General features: G+C 37.0%; 1 protein-coding gene across 1 annotated transcript in view; it reads right to left on the bottom strand.

The window, feature by feature from the left end:
• LOC129769057 (enolase-phosphatase E1-like) overlaps positions 1-20016 on the bottom strand; it is a 31508-nt gene extending 11492 nt beyond the window's left edge. Inside the window, exons 1-4 of the mRNA XM_055771071.1 lie at positions 19604-20016; positions 3898-4053; positions 639-775; positions 29-285 (exon numbers count right to left, since the gene is read on the bottom strand). Of these exons, the coding sequence (XP_055627046.1) occupies positions 29-285; positions 639-775; positions 3898-4053; positions 19604-19696 (643 nt within the window). The 5' untranslated portion in view covers positions 19697-20016. The remainder of the gene's footprint in view (positions 1-28; positions 286-638; positions 776-3897; positions 4054-19603) is intronic.
• Positions 20017-27491: the final 7475 nt, after the last annotated feature.

Raw genomic sequence — 27491 nt, 5'->3', positions numbered from 1 at the left:
GGTCTGTTTTCCAGCATCAACAACTCACCAGCGATGATGTCGGTCAAGAAGAGAGCCTCCTCACCAGTGGCTTCGATATTCTTCAGAATTGCTTCGTAGCTGTCCTTCTCCTGCTTAGCACCAATCTTGGTATCGTAGTGGCCGGTCAGATATTTGACCAGGTCACCCTGTTCGCTGTACTCGAACAGTAATTTCTGTGCGTCGACGCTTCCACTCGAGTAGATGTAGATCTTGCGTCCTCCCTCAGTCCACTGCTCGAATGCCTTCGAAACGTCCTCGTAGACGCTATAACAGACACACATTTCAAGAAAAAAGGGAAGAAAAAAGAGCGGAAAATTGTCCATATAGTTGGTTTATTCGAAGCGTCCACTAGCATATACACGATGGAAATTGGTAAAACATAAACAGGGAGTTGAATAGCTGACCCGAAATATTTCAGGAGTTTATAAAGGGCCACCTTATTTAATGCAAAAAAAAAATCCTTCCAGAAAGATTTTTTCATCTGATTCCCTATTACCTCCTGAAATAATCCGGGTTGGCGTCAGCTTTCTGTATATAACAAGAGAGTTTTTATATCTTTATTTCAGAGTCTTTCAGCCGTTGGCTGGTTCTTCTCTGAAGAGCAACTTTTGACTTACTGTCCCTTGATGGATCCATCCTTATATCCCTTGGCCCATACCAAACCCTGTAGAGTCTTCAGTGCACCAGCCTTGCGATCTAGGGACATTTGCCACTCGACGTTTTTGACAATGTCGGGAATGACTTCCTCTGAATCCTGTTAATAAAGAAAGCGGGAAGTAATTAATTTGTAGGATAGAAAATACGATTCGTGAATGTAAGATAATTGAACTGATATCGCTTCTTTATTACGACTCTGTAGTGGATCATCAATAAATCATACTTTGTGCATCTGTAAATATTTTTGATGGTGCCAAGTTAACATTTGAAGTACGATAAAAAGTAAAGGTAAAATCTTTGTGAGAACCAAACGTATCAAGCATATTTTTCCCGATGTGCGATTTTCTCTAAATCTTAACTTTTCGAGTAATGAAAATGCGTGAGTTCAACCATCAAACGTTATCGCTGAATAATCTATTTAAAGTCGCATTAATTTTTTTGAACCTTGCATGATTTACCTATGCATCATAATGTCAAAAACGATGCGCATATTGACAAAAACGATGCACAACATATTGACTTCGAAAATCTTTGTACAAAATACACCGCAATCGCAGTCGATCGATCACGTATCAGGAAAACGTCTAGCGGTCAACACAAAAGTATGAAAAATTAGGAGTTATTATTTCAGTCGTATTTCAACGTATAACCTATCGAAATTGTATAATTATCTATATTCAGCCATTCCATGCTAAAACGATATAGTGGTTCTCAGATTTTCGTCAAAAGTGGTAAATTTGCTCTCTATCGCAAAACATTAGATCCGTATTTTTTTATTTTTCCTATTAAGGAGCCCATTTCCATTTTAGGGTGATCCGATAAATTATTTTCTCCACTTTTCCCCACTTTTTTTAATTTAAATTCATAACTTTTGAAAGCAATGCCTAGAATAACAACATGGGACAATTGAACTTGATGTTTTCCCAAAAGATTGTGCATAAAACATCGTTTTATGCAACATCTTTGCAGAATATGAATCTCATTGTTATTAGGCCGTCTCTAACAAGGTGTACACGTGTTCTGTTGAAATTTTTTTTATTTGTTTGAGCATTAGTTAGTTCTTCCAAACCAAAAATGAGTGCATTAGCCCTGCTGAAGTCGTGACATAGAATTCTTGTACATGAATGGTGGGACAAGTATTTTTTGTAGATTCATGATAAATGAATCGGTGCAAGTACAAAAATTTTATGTCACTATTCAGCAGGGCTAATGCATTCATTTTTATGCCTAGAACATCAACATGAGACAATTGAACTTGATGTTTTTTAAAAGCTGCGAACAAACAATTTTTTGTGGTTTTCTGGAATATTAGGCATAAAAACATCGTTTTATGAAGAAAAGTGAAAATTTCCAATGAGTAACATGGGACAACTATGCGTAGAAAGGTAGTATAGGTATCTAAATTAGTGAATTTACGAAACACTTTGGAAGCGAAAAACATGGAAATTAGTAAATTAATGATAAGGGTAGGGGTGGTAAAACGAACACCATAAGGAATACAGGGAAACATCGATATAGCGTACCCTCGATATAACGTCAATCGATATAACGTACACATTTCCAAAGTGTAGAGAAAAAAAAATCCAATATTTTTTTTCTTATAGAACAATTAATTATCTGTATTGTGATGCTAAAACAAGTTTTGTACCTTCAATCAATCCCGAAATACAGCTGGTTTTGTAATTCCGGATTCTAAATGAAACATGCTTTAATCAACAGTACGAAGGGAAACATCATGAGAAAAGCTGGCTTCGTCTTCTGATTGAAGTTATTCATTGACTTTACTAAAACAGCAACACAATAATGTATTATAGACTACGTTTGTGAGTACTTTATTATGCTTCGATATAACGTACAATTCGATACAACGTACAATTTTGAAAGTGAAATGTACGTTATATCGAAGTTTACCTGTATGCCCATTTTCTACGTCCACTTACCGCTACAATTATCATTCTTCGAAGAATATTATAGCTTAACTAATTGTCGTTTCAGATATCAAACACTTTTTACTCTGAAACTCAAAACACAAGTCGGACTCGATTATATACAGACTCTATTATATATGATTCGATTATATACAATTTTAGACTCGATTATACACAGTTCGAAAAAAATATTTTTTTTATATTTCAAATATGACTTATTTCAAGAGAAAATTAAATGGATCAACGTTAAAGTGAAAGTTAATTGGCTATTGCGAGTACAGTGAAGTAAAAATCGTGATTTAGGTAGATTTTAGTTGAAGATTCACCAGGAATTGTTTAAAAAGATATTACAGCGAAATTAGAAAAGATGGAAGTTGGGTGTCAAAGAACAAATTGTAGGTAACCAATCCTTCAATTTGGTTGAAAAAAATATTCATGTTTATTATGTATTTTTTGGATAAAATTACACCTTAAAAACCTCAAACTTTGAAGTTTTTCACTTCTATAAAAAAAATTATCTTTCGAATGGAAGCAACAGAATTGTCCTACGTAGCATATGTTTTTAAATAGAGCTAATTTAAAGCAAATAGGGCACGAAACAGAGAAAAAGTTCAATAATTCTGTTATTGTTGGAATTCGAACATATGCGTAGAAGGATTTTTATCATCAAATATGATCCGCTATCATCTTCTGAAATGATGACTAGGATTTTTCGTACGAGAAAAGTATTTTATGACTTTAAGGGGATGAATAAAAAAATTAAATTCTTCTTTTATAATCAAAAAACGAAAAATATGGGTATAAAAAACAAATAAAAAAATAGTTTTTTAATTCGATTTTATACAGGATTCGATTGTATACAGTGAAAAAAAATCGAGAACTGTATATAATCGAGCCCGCGCTGTAGTACATTTTTCATTGAAAGAAAAAAATATAAAAACGAACATTTTTCTGGTGTGGGGTTAAAATGGTCACCTGGTGATGGTAAAATGAACATTTGTACATTTCATGGTAAATGGAATAGATTTATGCATTGTTTCTAGTCCAAACTTGTTCAAAGTGCTATTGGGATAGTAAGTACATGTATTAAATAAGCTGGACCTTTTCATCTAGAGTTGTTCTTTAGTGCACAGTTTCTCTTCGTATGAAAAAGGCTCGAATAAACTTGAAATAAATCCGGACTATTTAGGGTTGAAAACTGCGTGGATAAAATTACCACCAAACCATGGATGATATTGTAGAAGGATATCAGTTTGATTTTTACTATGCCGAAGACACTCCTCAAACTTACCTCTGCTGGGATTGTAACGGCACCTTCGATCTCAGCCTTCTTATCTTCTTCGGCTTGTTCACGCAGTGCGGCAACCACAGTTTTAGTTGCATCCTCATTCCAGTTCGTCTTCAGATATTCTTCGACGTTCTTCAGTGCGTAAGGATATAGAACGTCCTGCAATAAAATTAACAGAGAGAAAAGAAACGTTAGAAAAATGCTAAACTATCGATGGAGAAATCGTTACAATAAAGTGTGGAGCATCGACAGGCGTCATTATAACAAAAGAAACAATTGCTGTCTGCTCTCTTCTTTAAAAAAAAACGTCAGGCGCCAACTTTTAAAAACTGGAAAAACAACTCCCAAACTACATTCGTGCTAGCTATTATTTATGCATGTCGTTTCCACCTGCCCAGTTCTACTTGTTAACACGTTCGTCGCTCAAAGCGACGTTTCTTGCGGAGCCCAATTTGCGGATAAATGATTAAATGAAGATCAAACTTAGTTTGTAGAGAACATGATCTAGCAATATTTTATTCAATTTGAAGATGAACTGACAACAATAACACATGCCAAGTCATATTATATGAGTTTCGCGAATTGCTGCAGTGCAAACCATCCGCACTATAAATTAATAAAAATAAATAGTATTATAATATTATATTGATATGGTCATATTTTATTATTTTTCTACATATCCTTTTAAAAATCCTATTCAATTTGAACGAGGAAAGTGTCATCCATATCTGTGCGACGGGGCGACGAAAGTGTTAAATGCATTCTACTGCGTCTTAACATTGCAAAGACGCTTAGTAAAATAATGCGCGACCACGGCAGGAAGTCAAAAATAACGGAACCTCAAGTGGAATTTTCGACACTTGTAATGACGTCGACTTCTTTGGTAAAGTGCACTACTCCATCATTACCTTGTGCTCCATCCGCATACGATCCAGGGAAAAGGCAATGCTGCTTTTTCTGACCACTTTCTTTTCGACAAAGTGCATATGATCATAATGCTACGCTCACCTACTTACTACTAATACTAGTGATGTGTATCATTGTCTGTGCTCGCGTTACCAATAACAGCACGCAGCTCGAATTCATGTAGCGGGAAGGAAAGATAGGTTGAAGAAGAAGAAAGCAGGCAGACCGGCCGACCGGTTACCGTTTAACATTCCATTTACCATGTCTATTCCATTTTTTTATCAACTACCGCCACCTTTCCTTGTGTGAAAACTCCGTATTATCGATTGTGCTGTTTTTCACATTACTATTCTGAATGTATAAGAAAAAAAATGCTCGCAAGAAATGTATTTTAAGCACTAACTTTAGGATACAATAATTGTGACCGATGGATTGATCATTATCATCGAATTGTCGGAATATCTCTTTGTAGGTAGGTCACAGTTTTCGCCGATATTCACTGGCGCCGGGTTCTTACCCTACGTGCCATGAGCAGGAAATATAGTTGGTGCAGATGGTGGAATTTGCAAAGGTATTGTGAGTGTTAGCTGAGTTTTCATAAATACATTTCTAATCGTGACGTCGATATTTATATTGACAATTAATTATGTGAATAAGTCACGATATAATTCTCGCGTAACTTTTGAAAATGACCTATTTGCTTTGACATTTCCTTTTGCTAACCACGGCCTTGCTGACATATTTTGCTCCTGTTTTGCCTCATAGTTTAAACGAGGCTTCTGATCTAACACATCAGGGAATGTGAGTTATTGACGAAAGAGTATGTTGATCAAGAGAATCGATTAACGTAGATAGGTCCTATCAAAAGTTACGCGAGAATTGTCAGCTATTAAAAAACAAACAGTTGCAAGACTTCATGAGCAATTTGGCTCATAACATTATGAAACCGTGAGTATTTTTACAATTGTTTTGTTTCTTCTATAGACACTTCATATTGAATGCAAATAATGACGTCACCACATTTTGTTTAATGATCCAAATATCCGCTCCACCTCATATGTATCTCATTGACCTACATGTACCTTCTTATAAGGTAAATGATTTTGGTTTGTCCAGCCGAAAATATGATCAGGGTTTGTTCACTTCTTTGAATCCTCTAATTCAGCGCACCTGTGTCGAATCAGGTATTAGAATGTTTCAAAACATATAAATAAAAAAGTCTTTTTCATTATTTACAGTAGTTTTATAGCATATTTTTACGGATTCACATGTTTTAGATGATTATGAAATCCACCTTGTATTGGTGTCAATGCCCTCATTTGAGCCAACTTTTGATCAATCACCAGATGATTATTTGGTACGTATTCAGACATTTTTTGGAGTATAACACATACAAATATTGTAAACATCATGCTTGCACACCATTTGTGTCAGATTTACATAGCTAAACCATGTAATTAATGCATTTAGATGATCTCAATTCTGATCATGAGTTGTCCGATTCACTAATGTTGTTTTGTCCACATGATTTCTATGGCAACCGCTTGGCGCGCTGCAGTTTGTTTATGGTGTCCTTCGCGCATAGCAGACATAAAACTTCTCTGTGTTGAGCGTGTTGAGGTGAACACTTTAAAAATGCCCAAGAAAGGGAATATTCTGAAGAAAGTCTAAATTATGAATGGATCAATTAGCTGACAGTAATCTCAAACAATGATAAATGCAACAAATACTTGAAAATTCGATTTTTTTGCATTCAAAAATGGTGATTTGTCCCATGATCATTTTTTGGACAAACCATGATCATAATTTCTCTTAGAGGAAAATCGTTGAAAAACATAACAATTCAAATAATTTCAACACCTTATGGTAGTATTAGCAACAAGAGACTTGAGGCTCTTCAACAAACCCACTCTCGTATCGATATCGTATATGTCATTTACATGAAGAAAAATCGATTTGCATTTACTAGTTGCGTGAAAACACCCTAAATTGGACAAACCAAGATCATTTACCCTACTCTGTACACATCACCCCGACATGAAATGAAACCCAAAAGGAGCATTAGATGAAACGCACTTGAAGATGCTTTAGATGAAGACGCCCGTCAATTATTGGTTTGAGCTATGCACGAAGTAACGAAACCAGAAAAAAAGTCTAGGACGGTCCTATTAATTTCAAGAACCAGGTGATGATACCCTGGTTTTCTGAGGTCTCTCTATAGTACACAATTTTCTGTGGAAGAACAGATGTTTCTTAGAACACATTTAAAATTTCTCTTGCTTTTTCCCATTTGCGGGGATAATTCGTCGTTGTCGTCGCCGGCGTACATGAAACAAAAAAAAAAACGCAGCTGGCGAACGGATTCATGCAGGGAAAAAGCCTCTAATGGATTATTGGAGAATGAACGATTTATGGCAAAGATGCTGTACGCATGTTGCTTGACAATACTAGGAAGATTTGAATTTGAAATGTATTCCACCATTACGATAATCCTGAATAGATTTTGTTCTGAAAGCCTATTGGCGGAGAAATAAGCAACTAGGATAGTGCCTTTAATTAAAAATGTTCATTCGTGATCTATTTTGCGAAAGAAGATGTTAAGTGCTGTGTGAGCTATGTGCCGTAAGTAATCTGTCTATCCTTGATTTTCTAGATTACACAGAATCATTTTACTTACCCAGAATTTTTCAGAAGGTGATAGAGATAGAGATTTTATGAAAAATAATCTTCTACGCATATGGTCAACCCTTTTAGTACAAAATATACAAATACAAAATATAAAAAGGAAATAAAGAGAGAACAAAACGATACGAATTGTGTTTCATTCTTCTTCTTCTCTTCTTCAATCGCACTAACGTTCCTAGAGGAACTTCGCCGTCTCAACGTAGTATTACTTGCGTCATTTTTATTAGTACTTAGTTGAGATTTCTATGCCAAATAACACGCCTTGAATGCATTCTGAGTGGCAAGCTCTAGAATACGCGTGATCACAGTGCAAGACGGAGGAAATTTCTTCGACGAAAAAATCCCCCGACCAGAACGGGAATCGAACCCGAACACCCGGCATGTTAGTTATGACGCTAATCACTCGGCCAAGGGAGCACATTACATTGTGTTTCACTATTTGTTGAAAATCATAAGAATAACATGACATAACAAAAATCGTACAAAAGTGATTTCTCTTTTCAAATGGTAATTGCACATAAAAAAGTCATCATTTGGTTATAGCTCTATATTAGGGTGGCAGCGAAAATGGTCATGTCAAATTTCAAAAACCGACCATGTACATTTTGATTATTGGCCCTAAAAATGACCTGTAGCGCCAGTTTGAACATATGCGTAGAAGGATTTATTTCATCAACTATGGTCCTCTATCACCTCCTGAATGAATTCGGATTTTTTATACGAGAAAGGTATTTTATGTCTTTAACGGGATGAACCAAAAAATAAATTCTTCTTTTTTATTCAAAAAACAAAAAATATGTGCATAAAAAATGATTTAATTTTTTTTGACTCGATTATATACAAGACTCGATTATATACAGACTTGATTATATGTAATTCGATTATACACAGTTTGAAAAAAAATATTTTTTATAGTTCAAATATGACTTATTTCAATAAAAAAGGTAACCTTTCAACGTTAAGGTGAAATTTGAGAGGCTATTATAATAAGCACAGTGGGTGAAAATCGCGATTTTTAAAGATTTTGCTTGAATTTTCACCAGGAATTGTTTAAATCAATATTGCAGCGAAATTAAGAAAGATAGATGGTGGGTACCAAAGAACAGATTGTAGAGTGGTTTAAGAGCTTTATTTTGATTGATATTAAAATCAAGTTTAATATGAATTTTTGGGATAATATTTATAATTACATATTAAAAATTAACTTAAATTTGTTACTTCCAAAATGTTATTTAAATACGTTAATTTAGATGTTCCACTACATCCTGTACTAAATTTTATCATCTTTCAAATGAAATTAACAGAATTGGCTTACGTAGCGTACTTTTTAGTGTGGAGTTAGTTGAAGCAACAGAGTCCGAAACAAAAAAATGTTCTACAACTCTGTCATTGTTGAAATTAGAACAGATGCGTAGACGGGTTTTTTCCATCAAATATGATCATCTATCACCTCCTGAGAGATTATGGAAAAAAATATTTTTTATGTGAGAAAGGTGTTTTCTGACTTTAAGAGGATGAATCAAAAATTAAATTCTTCTTTTATTTTCAATAAACGAAAAATATATGCATTAAAAACGATTAAAAATATTTTTTTGACTCGATTATATACAGGATTCGATTATATACAGTGAAAAGAAATCAGAGACTGTATATAACCGAGTCCACGCTGTATACAGTGAAAATAAATCCGTTGATAAGATTAATTTGATTTGCTATTGACTTGGTTGACAAAAAATTGTAGTGGAAAACGCACTGCACGATTACGAGTTTGAAAAAAAAATAGTTCGCGTTTGAACTTAATGGTTATGGTCGTACTAGATACCTAAATCACTAAATCACTAGATACCTAAATCACTAAATCACTAAAAAGGTTATAACTCGGTAAATATTGGGGTTTTTTTTTATTTTTTTTAGTTTCTAGACTAGAATATTGCTTTAATGAACATTATAAAATGAAGATTCAAACGATCGTCGAACTAAAAATGTCATGACATCTCGACTTTTTTCGTTTTATTCATTTTATGTTCATCGTTCTGTAATCAAACCAAAATGTTCACGGGAAACCGTAGAAAACGTTCATTCAGCACATTCTGAATTGATAGGGGAGTTTGACGGTTGCTTTGACATGAGCATTCCGTGTAAATACCATCCATCGTGTATGGAAGTGTGAGGAGGTAGATGCATGTGTGCAGCTACGCTTGAAAGTAGAATAAAGCGAGAAAAAAATGCATATCATTAGCAGTCAAATGACATTAAAACTACAGTCAAATTAAAGCATGGTTATGACTATGAATGATAGAATGAAAATAACACATTTCCACTGCTTTTTTGTATACGTTCGATAGAAAGAGAGAACATTTAAACGTTCAACTGATGGTCGTGTTTGTTTGTGTTCCATAACTAGAATGACTGTGCTCTGGTCATATCAATAACGATCAGCTGTTCGAAAAATTAAACAGCAACTTTGTTGATTTCTCGTTTCTTTGGAAAGCAACCATATGGGAATGTTTTGCATCAAATGATGACTTACATACCTAAGCCTTCCCAACATAACATTTTACATGTGTTATACGTCTAGCTGAGATTCCGGTGTCGAACAATCCTTTCAAGCCAAGTACGTAAAGTAGTAGTACAAGTTGAAAAATTTGTTAGAAAATTTCCAGGAATCGAAAACAAAAAAAAATGCCATCAAAATGTTTCCTTGACACGTTCCGTGCCACGACAATTTTTGATGATTTTCCATTCAACTTAACTTAACAATAAATTGTTTTAAGAATTCTTTGTTTTTCAATTATGGTCTGAACGGAAAGTGTAGCGGGGGTCGTATACGCTCCTCATGGCACGGAACGTGTTAATCGCATTGGTGTCTCGTCTGCCTGTTCAAACTGTTCATAGGGCAGGTAGACAATTTCATATATTTTTTTTTATTATTTCACATTTGTAGTATGGATGTGTTATTATAATTACCACGGTACTGTGTATTCATTTAGCTTCTTCGCTAATATTTTTAATCCTGTCTTGCTTTTTAGGAAGGAAAAAATTAACAAACAGCAATTTACCCGCCTGGTAGCATTTTTAGAACGAAATCCTTACGTATCCAGAGGACGTAAATTTGTTTATTTGGATTTCGTATCTCCGCTATGGGGTGTAGTTAAAGACTAAAAATGTAGCCTCAGCAGGCCCATTGAAACATGACAAAAGATAAGTAACTCTATTTCCGATTGTCCTAAATGAATAGTTATTTTTTATCTCTATTTTTAGGATTAGGCTAACAGAAAGTTTCAACGCCATAAAATGGAAATTGAGGCCACTGACCCGAATACGTTTTAGTAGTGTGAAAAAAACAACAATTCGTCATCGTTTATTAGGAAGAACGATTATTATGATTGTATTCAATAATAACTGTGAAGTTTTTCCAACATTGTAGAGCAGATTTTTGTAATTCAAACATTCGCACGATAGTTATAAAAATATCCTTTTTAAGTAATTAAAATTTGCAACGGTATTGTTTTGAAGACATACATTAAATAAAAGAAGGAAAGGAAAGTCTAAAAATTAAAGAATGAGTCTATCATTGTAAAGCATTTACAAGATACTGTTTTTAAATTCTATTTTCATAATTATGATATCCGTCTAAACAAAATCTGCATCACTTTCTGCTTTTAGTAAATTCCTTAAAACCCATCAGATATTTTATATGAAGATTATCACCCCTATTCTGTATTTCGATCGATTCGAAATATTTCGAACGACTTGATTAAATTCCATTCTGTATTCCGTTCGAGTTGTTTTCGCATTTCGTTCGATCTGTTTCTCTTAGAACATTAACACATTAAGGATCGCACGTTTTGGGGCAAACTTGTACACTTCATTTGTTCGGATGCTACGAATGAGATCGTAGGCCTTGTGAGATTCTTGGCAGACCATGGATTTAACCATCAAGTGTAGAAAACACGCCTTATTTCGTGTTCCATCCGTAACAGACGGAACGCGAAACACGAGAAATCTCGTGAGCGGTCCGCAAGGTGTTAAAGTGGCAAAACGTTCGAAATAGGTGAAGCGAAATTATAGCTCGAACGAAACAATGATTTCGAACGAAATGGAAATCCGTCGGAATACAGAATAGGGCTGTGTATGTCTCTGACCGATGCTGTTAAACAGTTTCTGTAGAAATAATTAAATAAAACCTCGTGGATAAGGATAAAAGGATTAAAATTCAGAATCCCATATGGAAGTAGCTAAGATTATACTGATCGTGAGGTGGATAAATTCGGGTTCGCTATGAGTTAAAGAAGGTATTATTTATTCAACAAAATTGTAGAAATGGTTCTTACAAAATGATTTTAACCTTGGCCTATACTAAATGCTTCTCACTATTCAAGCGAGTAAGACATAGCTAAGAAAAAGAATAGGCGAGATGTCGATTATTAAACATGATAGTCATGTTTTATCTCTAGAGTAATTTATAAAAAGCGAAAATTAAATAACATTCCCATATGTTCAACAACTATATTATTGAAGAGCAATCAAGTATTCCAGCGTTTGCTTCAGCAAACTACACACCAAACAAATGAATCATGGGATGAGCCCGAATAGTTGACAAGGAAATACCGAATCATCGAGGTATAATCGCAAACTTGCCATTCTCAAATAATACGCTTCATTGAATGGAATATTATCTCATACGCTATATTGATTTTACCTACATAATACCAGGGACAGACATACAGCTGTACTTGCGTTGTAAGAGTACAGCGTTGTACAGGTACTATCGTAACATGACAGACATACTTTGGTTGTACATTGTACCATATGTCAAACTGACAATCAGAATTTTTCCAATTTTCAACACATATTTCAATGAAAAAGGTTTTTATTCAGCGTCTAAACTATCAAAAACAACAAGCAAATTTCCAGTCTGAGTTATTAACTCAAGAGAAAATCAGTGAAAAGAATGTTTGCCAAATGTTTTGATTCGATTTGTTCATGCTACCCACCACTAACCGTCTATGGCGCTGCGCACAGTACAACTGTAGCCATGTACAGCGGTAAAATAGGTCGGTACAGGTACAGGTACAGCGATTGTACCGAGTTGCTTGCATGGTTCTAGCGCTGTAAATGGTGACAGACAGACAATGTCTGTCATAAGTATAACGTTCAAACGTTCGAAATTATGCAACCGACATAACGTTCAAACGCCCAAAATCTGTACTTTACAGGCCCCGGCCAAGAGGATATGATTCGCGAGTCAAGATGTGTCGTAAATTTAGCTGTCATTGCCAAACTATCAAACTTCTCGATGAGCTCAAGGCAGATTTACGTAACAAGGTGCGCCCATCCGCTAATCATATTTAACTCGAAACAATCGTCAAATTCGCGAAAATTTAAAGAAGACAGTTTTGGAGATTCTTAAGTTATTCGATTACTTGAAACACGACGCTCTCTTAACCATTTGGATATATATTTCACAACACACAACATTTACAAAAACTCGCCATTATAATATAAAATCATCATCAGACACAATTCCAGTTCAATATTACGTAATACTGTATTGCATAGAATACATATTCGAAATAGAAAAGCAAATTTTCATTCATTATTTTTTATTTTAGAAGTGTGTTAATGTCATCCTGTAAATTAATGACTGTAGAGTGGATTTCACATTTTGACCCACCTGGTAGTATGTTAAGCGCCTTGATTTACACCAGCTTGAGAGTTTGGCAGTTCTCGCGAGTGACAGGACATGTTTGACGCTGTCAAATGTAGTGTATTAGTATATGGATGCCCTAGGGCCGGTACTTTCACATCACGGAGTTTATTTTACACGCAACTGTCCGTGATAATGATAGACACAAAAAAAAATAGGTGAAGTGAAAGGGTATGTGGCAGTGATGTTCGTGTTCAGGCCCAGAGGATCATGATGTCGATGAAGATACCAATAACTTTTTTTTGCAACCGATGACGATTATTTCATTTGAACACCACACCACACCTACGAGAATATTCTGAGGTGATGGAGTCATGGAATTGACCCATCTGGTCATAGGAACCATTTGAAATTTCAAGAAATTCACGAAAATGGTCAAGTCCTAAGGAAATATTTTTTGGAGCCGATAGAATGACATTTTTTCATTTGAATTAGAAGCACACCATCCTACGAGAATATTCTGAGATGGTGGAGCCTTGGCATTGACCCATCTGATCATAGGAACCGTTTGAAATTTAATGAGATTTACGAAAAATTATCCAGCAATTCTTTACTTGAGACACTAATAGAAAAAAATAAACAATTCCACGATTAAAATGGGTATGTTTTTTCGATTGCACTCACTTTGCTTCTCGATGCAACGAGCCAGGCATTTATAAGTTAGCAGAATCAATGGAGGGATGAACTTGGAAGATGGGTTAAGTAATGACTTTAATGGTATTTTTGTGTACATTTTTGAACAGAATGTGGCTCCGGATTCTACCGCGGTTAAATGATACAAGGCGTCCATTTGATGCATCAAAAGAGAAAAAAATATAGATTTAGAACAACACTCAATTCAAATGTAATTACTACACACATCACAGTCCTATGTCAAGATCCCGTTCGTGCTCCTAGGCTCAGACCCATCAACTTTTTTCATTTAAATCAGACGAGTCTTCCTATTACTGCCGTAATCTCGCGAAGTGACGGAAGCGCCAAAATTGATATTTTCCTTTTTTTGAAAATATTCTTAAAAAAATATTGTTATTAGTTTTATTGTAAAATCTCATCAAATTCCTATAAAAAAAGTGCGAAAAAATATGAAAGACTTGACCATTTTCGTGAATGAAAGTGAAAAAATTGTCGTTCTATCGGTTCCAAAAAATATTTGCCTTAGCACTTGACCATTTTTGTAAATTTCATAAAATTTCAAATGGCTCCTATGACCAGATGGGTCAATTCCATGACTCCACCACCTCAGAATATTCTCGTAGGATGGTGTGCGTTTAATTCAAGTGAAGAAAATTGTAGTCGGCTGCAAAAAAAAGTTATTGGTATCTTGGTATTGGTATCTTCACCGACATAGGATCATGTTTGATGATAAAAATCTTTCTACGCATATGTTCGAAATCCAACAATGACAGAGTTATTGAACCAATTTATTTAAAAAATTACGCTACGTAGAACAATTTTGTTACAGGGAAACCTCGATATAACGACCCTCGATATAACGTCACTCGATATAACGTACATTTTACCTCGATATAACGTCACTCGGTATAACGTACGTTTTACCTCAATATAACGTACACATTCCCAAAGTGCAAAGGAAATTTTTTTTGAATATTTTTTCTGAAAGAACAATGAACTATCTGTGTTGTGATGCTAAAACATGGTTTGTACCTTTAAGCAATCCCGAAATACAGCTGGTTTTGTGATTCCGGATTCTAAATGAATCAAGCTATAATCAACAGTACGAAGGGAAACATCATGAGAAAGACTGGCTTCGTCTTCTAATTGAATTTATTCATTAACTTTACTGAAATAGCAACACAATAATGTATTTTAGGCTACGTTTGTGAGTCCTTTATTATGCTTCGATATAACGTACAATTCGATACAATGCACAATTTTGAAGGTGACATGTACGTTATATCGAAGTTACCCTGTAATTCCATTTGAAAAACGATAAGATTTTATACCGGAGACATTTGTGAAACTACAGAATTAGTGGATTTAAGTAACATTCTTATATTTGACACAACCAAGTATCAGTTTATGCTGAACCTGTTAACGAATCTATACAGTGCTCCTATGAGCAATAGATAACGGTACTCTGTATCAAACAAAGCGGTCACCCACACAAGATAACGCACAGTGCGTTGAATGCATAAGAATGTGGGACAAAAAATCATAACAGCAGAATTTAGCCATTGTAACACTTTGGTGTGACGGAAAATATTGTTCATAAATATCAGGACTACTGTTTGCATAAATGTCTTATGTTATTTGAATAATCATGTACGTGTCTCAAGCGACAAAATCTATGTTCATCTAAAGTGAAAAGTTCATTTCGGATACGATGAAATGATTAGAGTAACTACAAGTTTGAATTATGTTGAAGAAGGTTTTTTCAAAGAGCAGAATAATTGTTTGCATATGCATAAGTGTCTTATGTCATCTGAATAATCTGTAAAAAAATCTTTGTTAAAATTGAAAAGTAATGATATTTTCAGATACACATTGCTGGCATTATTTATATATTTTTTGCATTATTGGTAAAAGTGTGAAACACGACGGATAATAAAAATGATCTATTGATTATACTTCATATGATTAACTCTTGGAGACTATTTCGAAAGATTTCGCACAAAATAGATGAAATTTTTTTTTTCATAATCTTGCATGTATTACTGCTTTTTCAATGAAAAATAATCCCGACCAGTGCGAACTGCATATGATCCAGTCCGGTGCTCCGGTGGCCGAGTGGTTAGCGACCCACATCATCATGCTGAAGGTATTATCCGGCATAGAATTCTCAACTGACTACTACTAATAATAAAAATGACGCAAGTAATACCTACGTTGAGAAGGCAAAAGTTCCACTGGGAACGTTAGTGCCATCCAAGAAGACAATCGAGTCCGACCTGTAATAGTTTACATTTTTTCTAAACGAAATTTAATGGCTAGTGCTAGAGGCGAATGAACTGCAAAGTTTAAAGCCTCTTAAAAACAAAGAAGATAAGAAGATGGCTAGTGAACTTGTTCACGAATCAGCTTCTATGAATAATATATATAGCAGTACTCGCTATGAACAAATGTTTATTAGCGTGGAAAGATAAGAGGTTTTTTTTTAAAGGGAAATTAATTCCGACCAGCACGACACCCATAACAACATTTAATACGACTGCAAAGGTTTGATATTTACTTACACAACACGTTATTATAGTAGAAGATTAAGGTTGCGTTACGTCTAAAATCTGTATTTTTGGCGCGACGTAATTTGCGCACAGAATTCAATTCAGAAGAACTTGGCTCAAGATATGAAGAGCCATTTTGTGCTCATTGCTGGAGTTGATCGTATCACACAGCAATTGTCGCCGTTGTTATCGTTCAGGCTTCCGCTCTGCAACGACTTTTATGGTTTACCCCCTTCGCCGGTAATGGCGCGAGATTGGCCTTGAAAGAGGAATTCGCCCCGATTGTAAATGCTTTTCACGCATCGATAGAAATGCACAGGAACAACGGACCAGAAATGTCAAGGTGTGATTGGCAATGAATTACGTATGCAACAAGAGTTTAATTTTAGTGAGATTCATGAAAGTTTGCGTGTATTTTGGTCTGAAGCTTACGACTGAAGGAGCAAAAGTAATAACCGATCTCTATCCGGAAATAATTCAAATATTCAATAATCTGTAATCTATGCATTGCGCTTCTAATATAAATATTAACATACAGTGGGGCGATTGGAAAAAAATACACGTTCTCTTCATATTATTTTTCTCAGTTTCGCTGCCGGTATAAATTTTACACAACACGCAAATGGCTTTTTCTGCGAAGTGGCTTCTGCCGTTCATTGCGCCATTCTGTACCAGGCCCCATAATCTCGAACCACGAATGTTGCATGGAAGAGCGAAAACAAGAACGGATCGCAAAGAAGTATTGCAGCAGCATCACTTTGGGTTTGGAGATACGAAAGAAAAACAGGTTCCGGAGTGATCGAACTATTTTTAGAATGCCCGCGACCACTGAGGAAAAATCATAAGCTCAAAGCGATTGGTAGATGTGGAAACATGGTTTGGAAATGTTCCTCGCTTCTAACATGTAACATGGCTGGCTGGACTGTGTGCTCATAAAATATGGTCCTCTATGAAAAATGGTTTAGGCTCAACTTTGGAAGCTGTACTTAGAGTAAGAGTTGTCAGATTAATCGAATGGAAAAACTTCGTTACCTTGCGGAGTTAAGATAATACATGACCATAGCAAAAAATTAGAACAGTCGATCAATTCGAACAGTTTCAGAAGATAGACAGAAGAAAACCGGTTTGCATGAAGATGAGTAAGACATAAAAAAATGGCACTAAGCTCCACAACATACCATGATGAGAAGGTACGAAATACCAATGTCAAGGAGAAGATAACCTTGTCTTCCTATCTCCTTTTCTGGATTATGTGTCCCTTTTCTTATAAAGCGGGTGCTGTTCGACGTGTATCAAGTAAACGATATCAGAGATGATCCTAGTAGACTGGGTTTGGCAAATTATACCTCTTATTCTTTTTATGGTTAGATTTAGCACTGTTTTTCATAGAAAATCCTTTTATTATTAACTAGAGCATATCGTTGAATGTTTCTCACTGTTCTCGTGCGAAGCAGACGCAAAAGAAAAACGAAGAAACCGGTGAACCATTTTCTTCCAATACAGAGTTAATTAACATTACCATGTTCACATAAATTATATCGCTGACATATACATAAAACGCCAAACAACGAACCGCTCTGAAAGAACCATCCCTTCCCCGTCTCACTCTTCTTTACTAAGCTTTCATTCACCGTTCATTCAACTACATGTAACACACACACACACTCGAACATATTTTCCACACCAACGCAATCATGCGCCCCCACAAAACGGGTTGCAAATCGAAAATCTCTAGCTAATAGTCATCGCGCACATAGAACTCGAAACAACCCAAACGATTGTCGCTCTTCCTCTGTGAAACTGGAAGTAGCAAATGCAAACAGTCAAAAGGAGAACACACTGGAACATGAGCATGAACGCGAGCATAAACGGATTCAAAGACGATCAACCGGTTTCAGATTAATAGCACAACGAAAACGAAATAAAGTGAAGTGCAACAGAAAGAAAGAGATTACTAGTCGTCAATCGTCTACCCTCCTCTTAAGGCACTACTCCACACATTTACGAACATTGTCATACATCAAGACGACCTGGCAAATGTTTGGTTGCAACATCACTTTCGTTTTCAGCATACATAAATTCTTCTCAGTTCTAAATTTGTCCCCTACATTAAGGAAACATGTCGACAATGTGTATTGACAGTGCAAACATTATCTAATTCGTTTTTATTTTCAATCTGTTTCCATTGCCCACATACAGATAATGAACAATCAACAAAACATTACGAAATAAATTCGATGACACACTTTTTTGCACTTTGATTTTGTGTGCTCGCCGAACACACATTTACACATGTATTCAGAGGCATACGCAACGCTGAACGTTTACGTTTGCTAATCCAAATCGTGCGATGGTATGTGTGAAAAAGGATACAATTGTTTATCAGTGGTACCAGAGCATGGACACGTTGGGACTTTATTATCATTATTCCTGTTTAAAGATCTCTCGATATTATTCCGCGGATCAATCGCACAGAGAGAAATTAATCCGTTATATTGCACATCTGGGGATGGTAAATGTTTTTTCAAGAAGTAATCTGGCAGCACGGTTGCCGGCTACTACGGGCAGGTGTCTTTTCAATGCGAAATGCAAATATGAATCCCAAAAGTACCGGTCTTGCGAAAGTAAGCTTATTTCGCATCAGTCTTTTCTGTGCATCTTAATGAATGCATTCGAAAGCGGAAAACAGAAGTCTCAAGGCTACTTAAATGCGCAAAAACTGTGCGATCAACCATTTTGTTATACCACAAGAAGTTACGGGGAACCACTGCGAAAAGGCAGCAACACTCAACACAGTGCAAATGTGTGTGCGAAAAGAAGCGGCGGAGTCGGAGCCCCAAACCGATCGATGACACCCCAACAACCAAGAGAAATCGGCCCGCTGGAATGAAAAAGCGAAAAAGAGCAAGACAGAAATACGAACGAAGTTCTCCACCATTTTTCTGCAACGTACACCTCTGCTGTCTTTTTTCATCACCATGATCAGAAGGAAAATGTTGGGCTGAGTCTTAGTAGATTCGGCCATTTTCAACGGAAAGTTGTTCTCGTGAAATATTTTCCTGACAAAACGGGAATAAGCCAGACGCGTTTTTTTTACATTTGAACGAGAGATTAACGTATTAATGAAACGTAAAATAGAACCCTTTTCTTGGGCGACTTTTTCAGATATACTAATGAAACTAAAAATTAAACCATCTCCGGTAGCAACCGGATGTAACGAACTCACCTTGACGAAGCTGATTGAAGACGTGGTACCCTCGATGTCGCAAATAATCGACTTCGCAGCGAGGATTTTCTCGTCGAAACTAACGGCTGCCATCTTTTTTTCGCTCCGGTTGCCTGCTCGTGAACACTACTCACCGAAAAAACGCTTTGGCACACAACCACACCGAAGGACAAAAATCGATATCTTATTTGATCCCCGGATTCAAACTCCAGAAACTTTTCGATAGCTTTGCTTCGTTTCAATAATTTTCTTGGCAAGAAATCGTTTCTTCTGCTTCTTCCTTCTTTTTTTGCTGGAACACAAAGCAATGAATTCACTCACCACGAGCTAGAGAAAAATAATGAGCGGAACGAGATTGGCGAAGACTAGACGCTAAACCGGCCGATGGCTTTTCACAGACTGAACGCGGCGCAGGCAGTTGAAGAAGCAGCAGCTTGCCGGTACAGATCTGAAACAGTGATGCTGGCTATAGCTTTTGCAGTGGGCTTTTTGGCGGATTTGCGTACAGAGATGCCAGATATTTATTTTAAAGACTTTTGACTTATTATGAAGACATGTTATTTTAAGAAGTTGTTTTAAAATATATGAATTCGTTTACAGATTATTTCAAATTATGTAAAAATTAATAGTAGCATTATTGTTTAACCATCGTTGGTTGTAACTCGAGGTCGGTTTCTTGTGTCACCCATTAGTGAAAACATTTTTTCGTACCATGTAAAAAGATCTTCAAAGAAATCGTCTGGCACCCCTGTGCCAGTTTAGAGAAAATAGCTTTAGCTGTAACTGACATTCTCGTGAGAAATGGGCTGTGTGTGAGAAAATCGATTGCTCTTGTAAATTTTCAAGGGAGGCTAAATTCATATAGGGATGCCGTTTTAAAGAAAGCACTTCAAATTAAAATAATACTTATGACAGACATACAGCTGTACTACCGTTGTACTTCGAAAATTGTATGTCTGTCACCATGTACAGCGCTAGAACCATGCAAGCAACTCGGTACAATCGCTGTACCTGTACCGACCTGTTTTACCGCTGTACATGGCTACAGTTGTACTGTGCGCAGCGCCATAGACGGCTAGTGGTCGGTAGCATGAACAAATCGAATCGAAACACTTGGTAAACATTCTTTTCACTGACTTTCTCTTGAGTTAATAACTCAGATTGGAAACATATTTGTTGTGTTTGATAGTTTAGACGCTAAATAAAAACCTTTTTCATTGAAATATGTGGTGAAATTTGGAAAAAATTCTGATTGTCAGTTTGACACCTAAAGAAACAACTAAAGTATGTCTGTCATGGTACGATAGTACCTGTACAACGCTGTACCCTTACAGCGCAAGTACAGCTGTATGTCTGTCCCTGGTATAAATGTTAATCGTCATGAATTTCGCTTTATTCGATACAATTTCTAGCCATTTTTATTTCAATATGATTTTTGAAACATGCCTCCCTTAAGGCAGTATTCTAGTCTAGAAATAAATAAAAAATAAATAAATTCTTCGTATTTCTGAAGTTTAGGCATTCAAGAATATACCCTAGAAAGGATTTTTTGGAAATCCTATTATTTACAAAGTTAGAGCCGTTCTAGTGATGCGGTATCTGCTCTGGCACCGCCATAACATTGCACTTCAAACTATTTTTTAAAAACCGGGAAACGCAAGAAACCGCATTTTTTTTCTTCAAACGCCCGCCACTTTGTCAAAAAAACATATTTTTGACATGTCCCAGGTTCATGCGATAGCGGCATTTTTACTGGTTCAGAATCTGTTCGATTTTTTTTTTTGTGTGGGATAACCAGAAGGGCTGAAATCGTGTACGCCATGGCACATTTTTTTTAACCTCCTTACTACATCAGCTTGTAACTATTTTAATTATGAATATTTTTTTCCTGTTAAATTTTTGTTTTGTTGCTAAAATATAGATAAACAAATAATGGAATAATGGATACTAAAAATATTCTTTGTATCATGTCGAATAGGTTGAATTCAGCCTTTAGGCGACTCGGAGGAAGTCCATTTTTGGAGCACTTGTTGCCAGGGCTCGGCCTAGTCATAGTCAACTGAGGATAGTCGGCTGACTAACCGACTGACTATATCCGTAGTCAGTTAGTAATGGCTTTTGGCTTCTTCACGCAGTTTCTCCGCCAAAACGACTGAACAGTCTTTCCTTTCTCTCTTTCCCATGTATCTTTATGCATGCATCGATGTTTGAGTTTGAGTTTGAGCTAGATTTTTTTGTATCGTACACGAAAATTACTCACACGTATAAAATAGCGTGCTGCGTGTGCGCTATTTTGCACGCCTAATACTAACTAATACTAATGCGAGGACCTTTATAGCATACTTGATAAATGTTCGTTGGTTTGAGTTCACGATGGGTAGAAAATAAACCGCCCATTGATGGGGTAACTACTTCTCTGCATCAGGAAACAAGTTTTCGTTCCTCTTTATATGGACGTGCGTACGCGTGTATAAAATTAGTATCAGGGGGAAATGGATATGTGGATTGAAGTCAGTTTAATGAAGAGGTTTCGGGCCCTGCTTGTTGCAACAATGGAGACCGTATATCTGTAATGGCATGGCGAACGTTGTCTTCAAAGGCATCAGTCATCTGCGGGCGGCTAATCGACGTAGACTAGATACTTCCCAAAAATAATCCAATAAAAAGTAGAAGGGATGAGCCTAGAGGCACGCACGGAAACTTGACGTGGGGTTTTGAGGAGATTTTGTAATTGTTCAGAAATCCGTAAATTTAACTCATTCAACACTCCAAATGGTGGCCAAAACCATTTGTTATATGAACTGAATTTCAAAGAGTTGTAGTTTTGATGTTTAACAGGAATATATGGGGTGTAAAATGAAAACCTAAACACAAAACATGCAGGAAAGAAATGAAAGATTTTAAATGCTTATAATTCGAACATTTCTTAAAAGATTGGAAAGATGTTTGCATCAATTGATACAATTAATAAAATGTCGTTTTTCCTGAATTAAGCAATTGAATAACTGTAAAATGTCAAGCGCTATCTAAATGCCCTAACTGCCCCGTTTTGATTGGCCCGATTTACGGTTTCCTCAACACAGCCATCTAAACCGAGGAACCTAAGGAAATTAGCATTGCAAATAAGTTCAAGTAGGAGGGAGCACTTTTGTTCCCATCGAAATGTATTCCCTAACAGAGCCGTCTAAACTAAGGTGCCTTACGTTATATGGCGTTTATTCAAATTCTTTACTAACACAGCAAATATGTTTAATTCAATTGAATTTGAAAATTGTTTCATTAAATCAATTAATAAATACAAACAAATGATTGCTAAGTCGGTCCCACGTCAATATTGCGGTTATATCATAAATATAACCCACTCATTCTTCCTTTTTTTCTCTATTAGGCCATGTTCTCACTGCAGCGGGTCGTCAACGTGGCGTGAGCGGGGCGTGTTCACTTTTCGCCACGATATTTCAATTCACTCACATTGCACCGTGCCAGCGGCGTGTCTTCGGCGTGTTCTATGAAAATTGTCAATGTGTGTTTTTGAATGAAAGAATGAAAATTGGTTTATTTTTCAATATTCCAACATCGTTGGACGTATCCGGCTAAAAACTCGGAGGGTAAAAAACATAAAAAGTTAAAAAAAAAAACAAAAAAAAATATGTCACTACAAACAAACATATGCTAGAGAGAAGCGAAGAAGTACAAATATCGCCGGTGTGAAGTGTTTTCGTTTGCACGTCAGCCACACGTGAAAACCACGCTCACGACACGTCAGCCTGGTGTGAACACATCGGTAAGAACACACACGATTAATCGTAAGCGTCACACGCCCCGCCCAAGCCACTTTGACGCCCGCTGCAGTGAGAACAAGGCCTTAAAGTGACTTTCAACACTTTTGACTGGTTCGTCACTTTACTTCCATTTTTAGAATAATGACGAGAGTGAATGAGTGTTGAACTCGTTGAACCTTTAGCGTGATAGGTACGGGTGTTACCACAACGCCAGTTCGTCTTCTTAGAGTTGTAGTGGCAGAAAGAGTCCGGATTCATTAAATTATAATCCTGTCTATTTTCAATAGTAAACTGTTGAAAAAAATCGGATAGATATTCCAACATCAACAAGAAACACTCGACATTTTCTGGTTTTCTTGTACCGATGTTCAAAAATGTACATACAAATTCTTATTGATAAAACCGTCCCTACAGAGATACTAATCGTTCTGTCACCTTTTGACGTAGGACTACGTCTTTCATTTCTATACTGGGGTGTAAAATCAAAATTTCAAAAATGTAAGCGTTACGCCGGAGACCGAGATTTTGAGCGTTAATAGCTTCTAAGCAACCGAACGAAATGGTATGATAAACACTTCATTCGAAAGATAAAATGTCTACGCGTTATATACTTGTTACTTTTTCATCCGAAAACTTGTTTCAATAGCCTTAAAATTGCTTCCAAAACAGACCTTTGAAATCACCAATCAGTATATAAGCGAGCGCCACTCGGAAATCCACTCAGTTATAATTGAACAGCAATTGGAGCATGTAGTCGCTGTTGTGGTGAAGCTAACTTCGTTTATCATGAAAGCGCTGATGAACGGTGTCACCAAGAGTCTGTTTGTGCACCTTAGGCCAGAAGGGAATCCATCAGGAGGGGAGTGATGCCACAGACGGTTCCGCTTGAGACATAGGAGCAGCCACCACACACACACATACACGCGCGCAACAATCTTCGTTTGGTTGCCATCCTCTTTCGTTTTTATTTGCGCGGTTTTTTTACGAGGTTTTTTTTTACGCGGATTTTCCAATTAACGCGGTTTTTTATACGCGGATTTTCCAATTAACGCGGTTTTTTTTACGCAGTACCCGCGTAAAAAAATACCAATGCAATATCACATCTCCCCCTCAGCTCACATTTTTCTCTTATGTTCCCTCAGAGCATATTACGGTAATTAGTGCTTGTAACGGAGTTTAGCGCTTATGAAGGAAATTAGTGCCGCACCTTATCACGATTCTTACGTGGGTTTTAGGTGTTGGGTAACGGGTAACTCACCGGGCTATACAACGGGACGGGGTTTTACGGGCAGCGATTCGTGAATGAATTTCCCTGTGTACTTAGCTCTGATCGGTCCAACAGTGGAACTGCACGTGCATCGGCAGCAGAGTGTACAAATCACAAGGGAATCTTCTAGCAACAGCAGATGACCTCATTCGTGAGGAAAACCGAACTATAGCTACCAGTAACCAACGAAATTGCCGGAAAAAACTACAGGTTTTCGTAAGCGAGCAACACTCAACTTTTTACTTCCGTTCTACGTAAGGATAGTCCCATTTGATATCCATCATTAGGTGACATGGTTTATGTTACGCGGATTTTACAATTAACGCGCTTTTTTATTTGCGCGGATTTTCCAATTAACGCGTTTTTTTACGCGGATTTTCCAATTAACGCTTTTTTTTACGCGGATTTTCCAATTAACGCGGTTTTTTACGAGGTACGTATCCCTCGCGTAAAAAAAAACCTGGGTGTATTGTATTTCGGCTCCGGTGACGATACGTAAGTTCCATTTTTGATTATAGATGTTGATGTATTTCTCAAAAGATTTTATTCTATATTTAATATCCAAGTGAACATTATCTACACTTGGACTTTTTTTATCCAAAATATATATTTTTATTAAGGCTCATATGGCGTCAGCCTAACGGGGCCGGGAGTTCAATATTTTGACAATGTTTGCTTACAACTTCTTCTACACTTGGACTTGTTGGGAATAAAACGATCGACCTTAGAGGCGAATGAACTGGAAAGTTTAGAGCCTCTTTAAAACAAAAAAGAAGAAGAACGATCGATTATATCCACATTCATTTAATCATTTTCCAAAAGATCTGTTATTTTCTCAAAATAATTTCCAATAACTGAATTGATTAATTTACCAAATCAAGCGAGTAGGGACAATTTTGGGTGGAGGTTTTTTTTAGTTGAAACGTATGTGGTATTTGATGAAAAGAAGAGAAGAGAAAGTTTTGTTTTGAGTATATGTCATCTTCTACTGAACTGTTTAAGCCTGCATTCGTCACATGGCATCAATTTTATGTAACGGATAACGGAAATACAGTTCAACTTTTCAACCTTGCTTTGATTCTAAGGTTTTAAATTTGATTCCCAAAGTTAATCAATTTTTATGACCGGCTAGTAAATGCCCAAGGGGACCCACCCAGCATGGCACTTTTTTGGTAATATATGCACAGTCTATTCACTACCTGGAATGCTCTGGCGGTTAGTAGATTAGGTTTTACATCTCATTTTGGACTTCTTGTGAATTGGTTAAAGCCGTAGAACAAACTACTCCGATTGACAGTTGGAACAGTAATGAAAATTTTATTCAGCTAACAGTTATATAAGGCTACTTCGTTATTTGCTTCACATCGACACCTACTGTGATTATATTGTCGCAAGGTATCAACAATCCTCCTCGACAATATCTTGCAATACTCCTATCTTCTCGCGTAACGTCTTCAATCGTAATTGTTGCAGCGGCTTCGTTAGAATATCTGCCAGCATAAACTCGGTGGGGCAGTACTTCAGATAGATCTGCTGCTTCTCTTGAAGGTCACGTACGTAAAAATATCTGGTTTCGATGTGCTTTGATCGCTTCTCAATTCTGTCGCTTTCCACCAAACGAATACAGCTTTGATTGTCTTCGTAGGTAGGAACTGGCTTGGAGACATCTTCACCCATATCGATCAGCAACTTCCGCATCCAGCTTAATTCCTGACATGCTTCGGTTAATGCCACGAACTCGGCTTCGGTGGACGATAACGCAACACAGCTCTGTTTGCGGGATGCCCAACTGATGATGCCTCCTCCAAAACGTATCAAGAAACCGGAATTTGACTTCCGATTCCGATGGTCGCCTGCCCAATCCGCGTCCGCGAACATCTCCAGTCCCGCAGCGGTGTACCCAAGATGTAGTTTATGATCAAAGGTAGATTTCAAGTACCTTAGTACCCTCTTAGCTTCTTGCCAGTCCAGCTGTGTTGGGCAGCTTGATTTCTGAGCCAGGATGGATACGCTTGCTGCTACGTCCGGCCGGGTTTGAACTGCAATGTACAGCAGACCACCGATGAGACTCAGATATTGAGCATTGTTTGGCAAATGTGTCTCATTCTCCTCCTTCTGCTGTAGGTACGCAGGATCTAACGGTATTCTTGATGGCTTAGCGTTTTGCAGACCAAATCGTCCTGCGAGCTTCAGAATGTACTGTTTCTGGTTGAGCTTGAAACCGTTGCCATCCCTCTCGATCTCGATACCCAAGAAATGCTTAGCGTCACCAAGTGCAGTTACGGTAAAAGCTTGTTGCAGTGCCTGGTATATTGCGTTGTACTTTTCCTTAGTCTGACACACTATGAGCATGTCGTCGACGTATATCAGGATAAAGGCGAACGTGTTGTCCTTCTTTCGGATGTAGAGACACGAGTCCGCTAACGAAGGCTTGAATCCCATTTTCCGGAATACTGCGTCGATGCTTTGGTTCCAGACACGGGCAGATTGTTTAAGTCCATACAAGCTTTTCTTCAGCATGCAGACTGTGTTTGGACCTCCCAAGGCGTAACCTTCTGGCTGCTTCATGAAGATGGTTTCTTCCAGCTTCCCATGAAGATACGCCGTCTTGACATCCATGTGTTTCACCAGCATATCACGCCGCTTTGCTATGGTAAGGAGCGTCCGGAGCGTCACTTGCTTGGCCACAGGAGCGAACACCTCATCAAAGTCCACGCCGAACTTCTGCGTGAATCCTTGAACCACCAGTCGAGCCTTATGACGCACTACGTTCCCCTTCTCGTCCTCCTTCGTTTTAAATATCCACTTGCAACCAATGGCCTTGCGGTTCGGGGGTAGT

This window comes from Toxorhynchites rutilus, chromosome 1 (genome assembly GCF_029784135.1).
Source record: "Toxorhynchites rutilus septentrionalis strain SRP chromosome 1, ASM2978413v1, whole genome shotgun sequence".
Classification (NCBI taxonomy): domain Eukaryota; kingdom Metazoa; phylum Arthropoda; class Insecta; order Diptera; family Culicidae; genus Toxorhynchites; species Toxorhynchites rutilus.
This window is presented reverse-complemented; position numbering and strand designations above follow the sequence as displayed.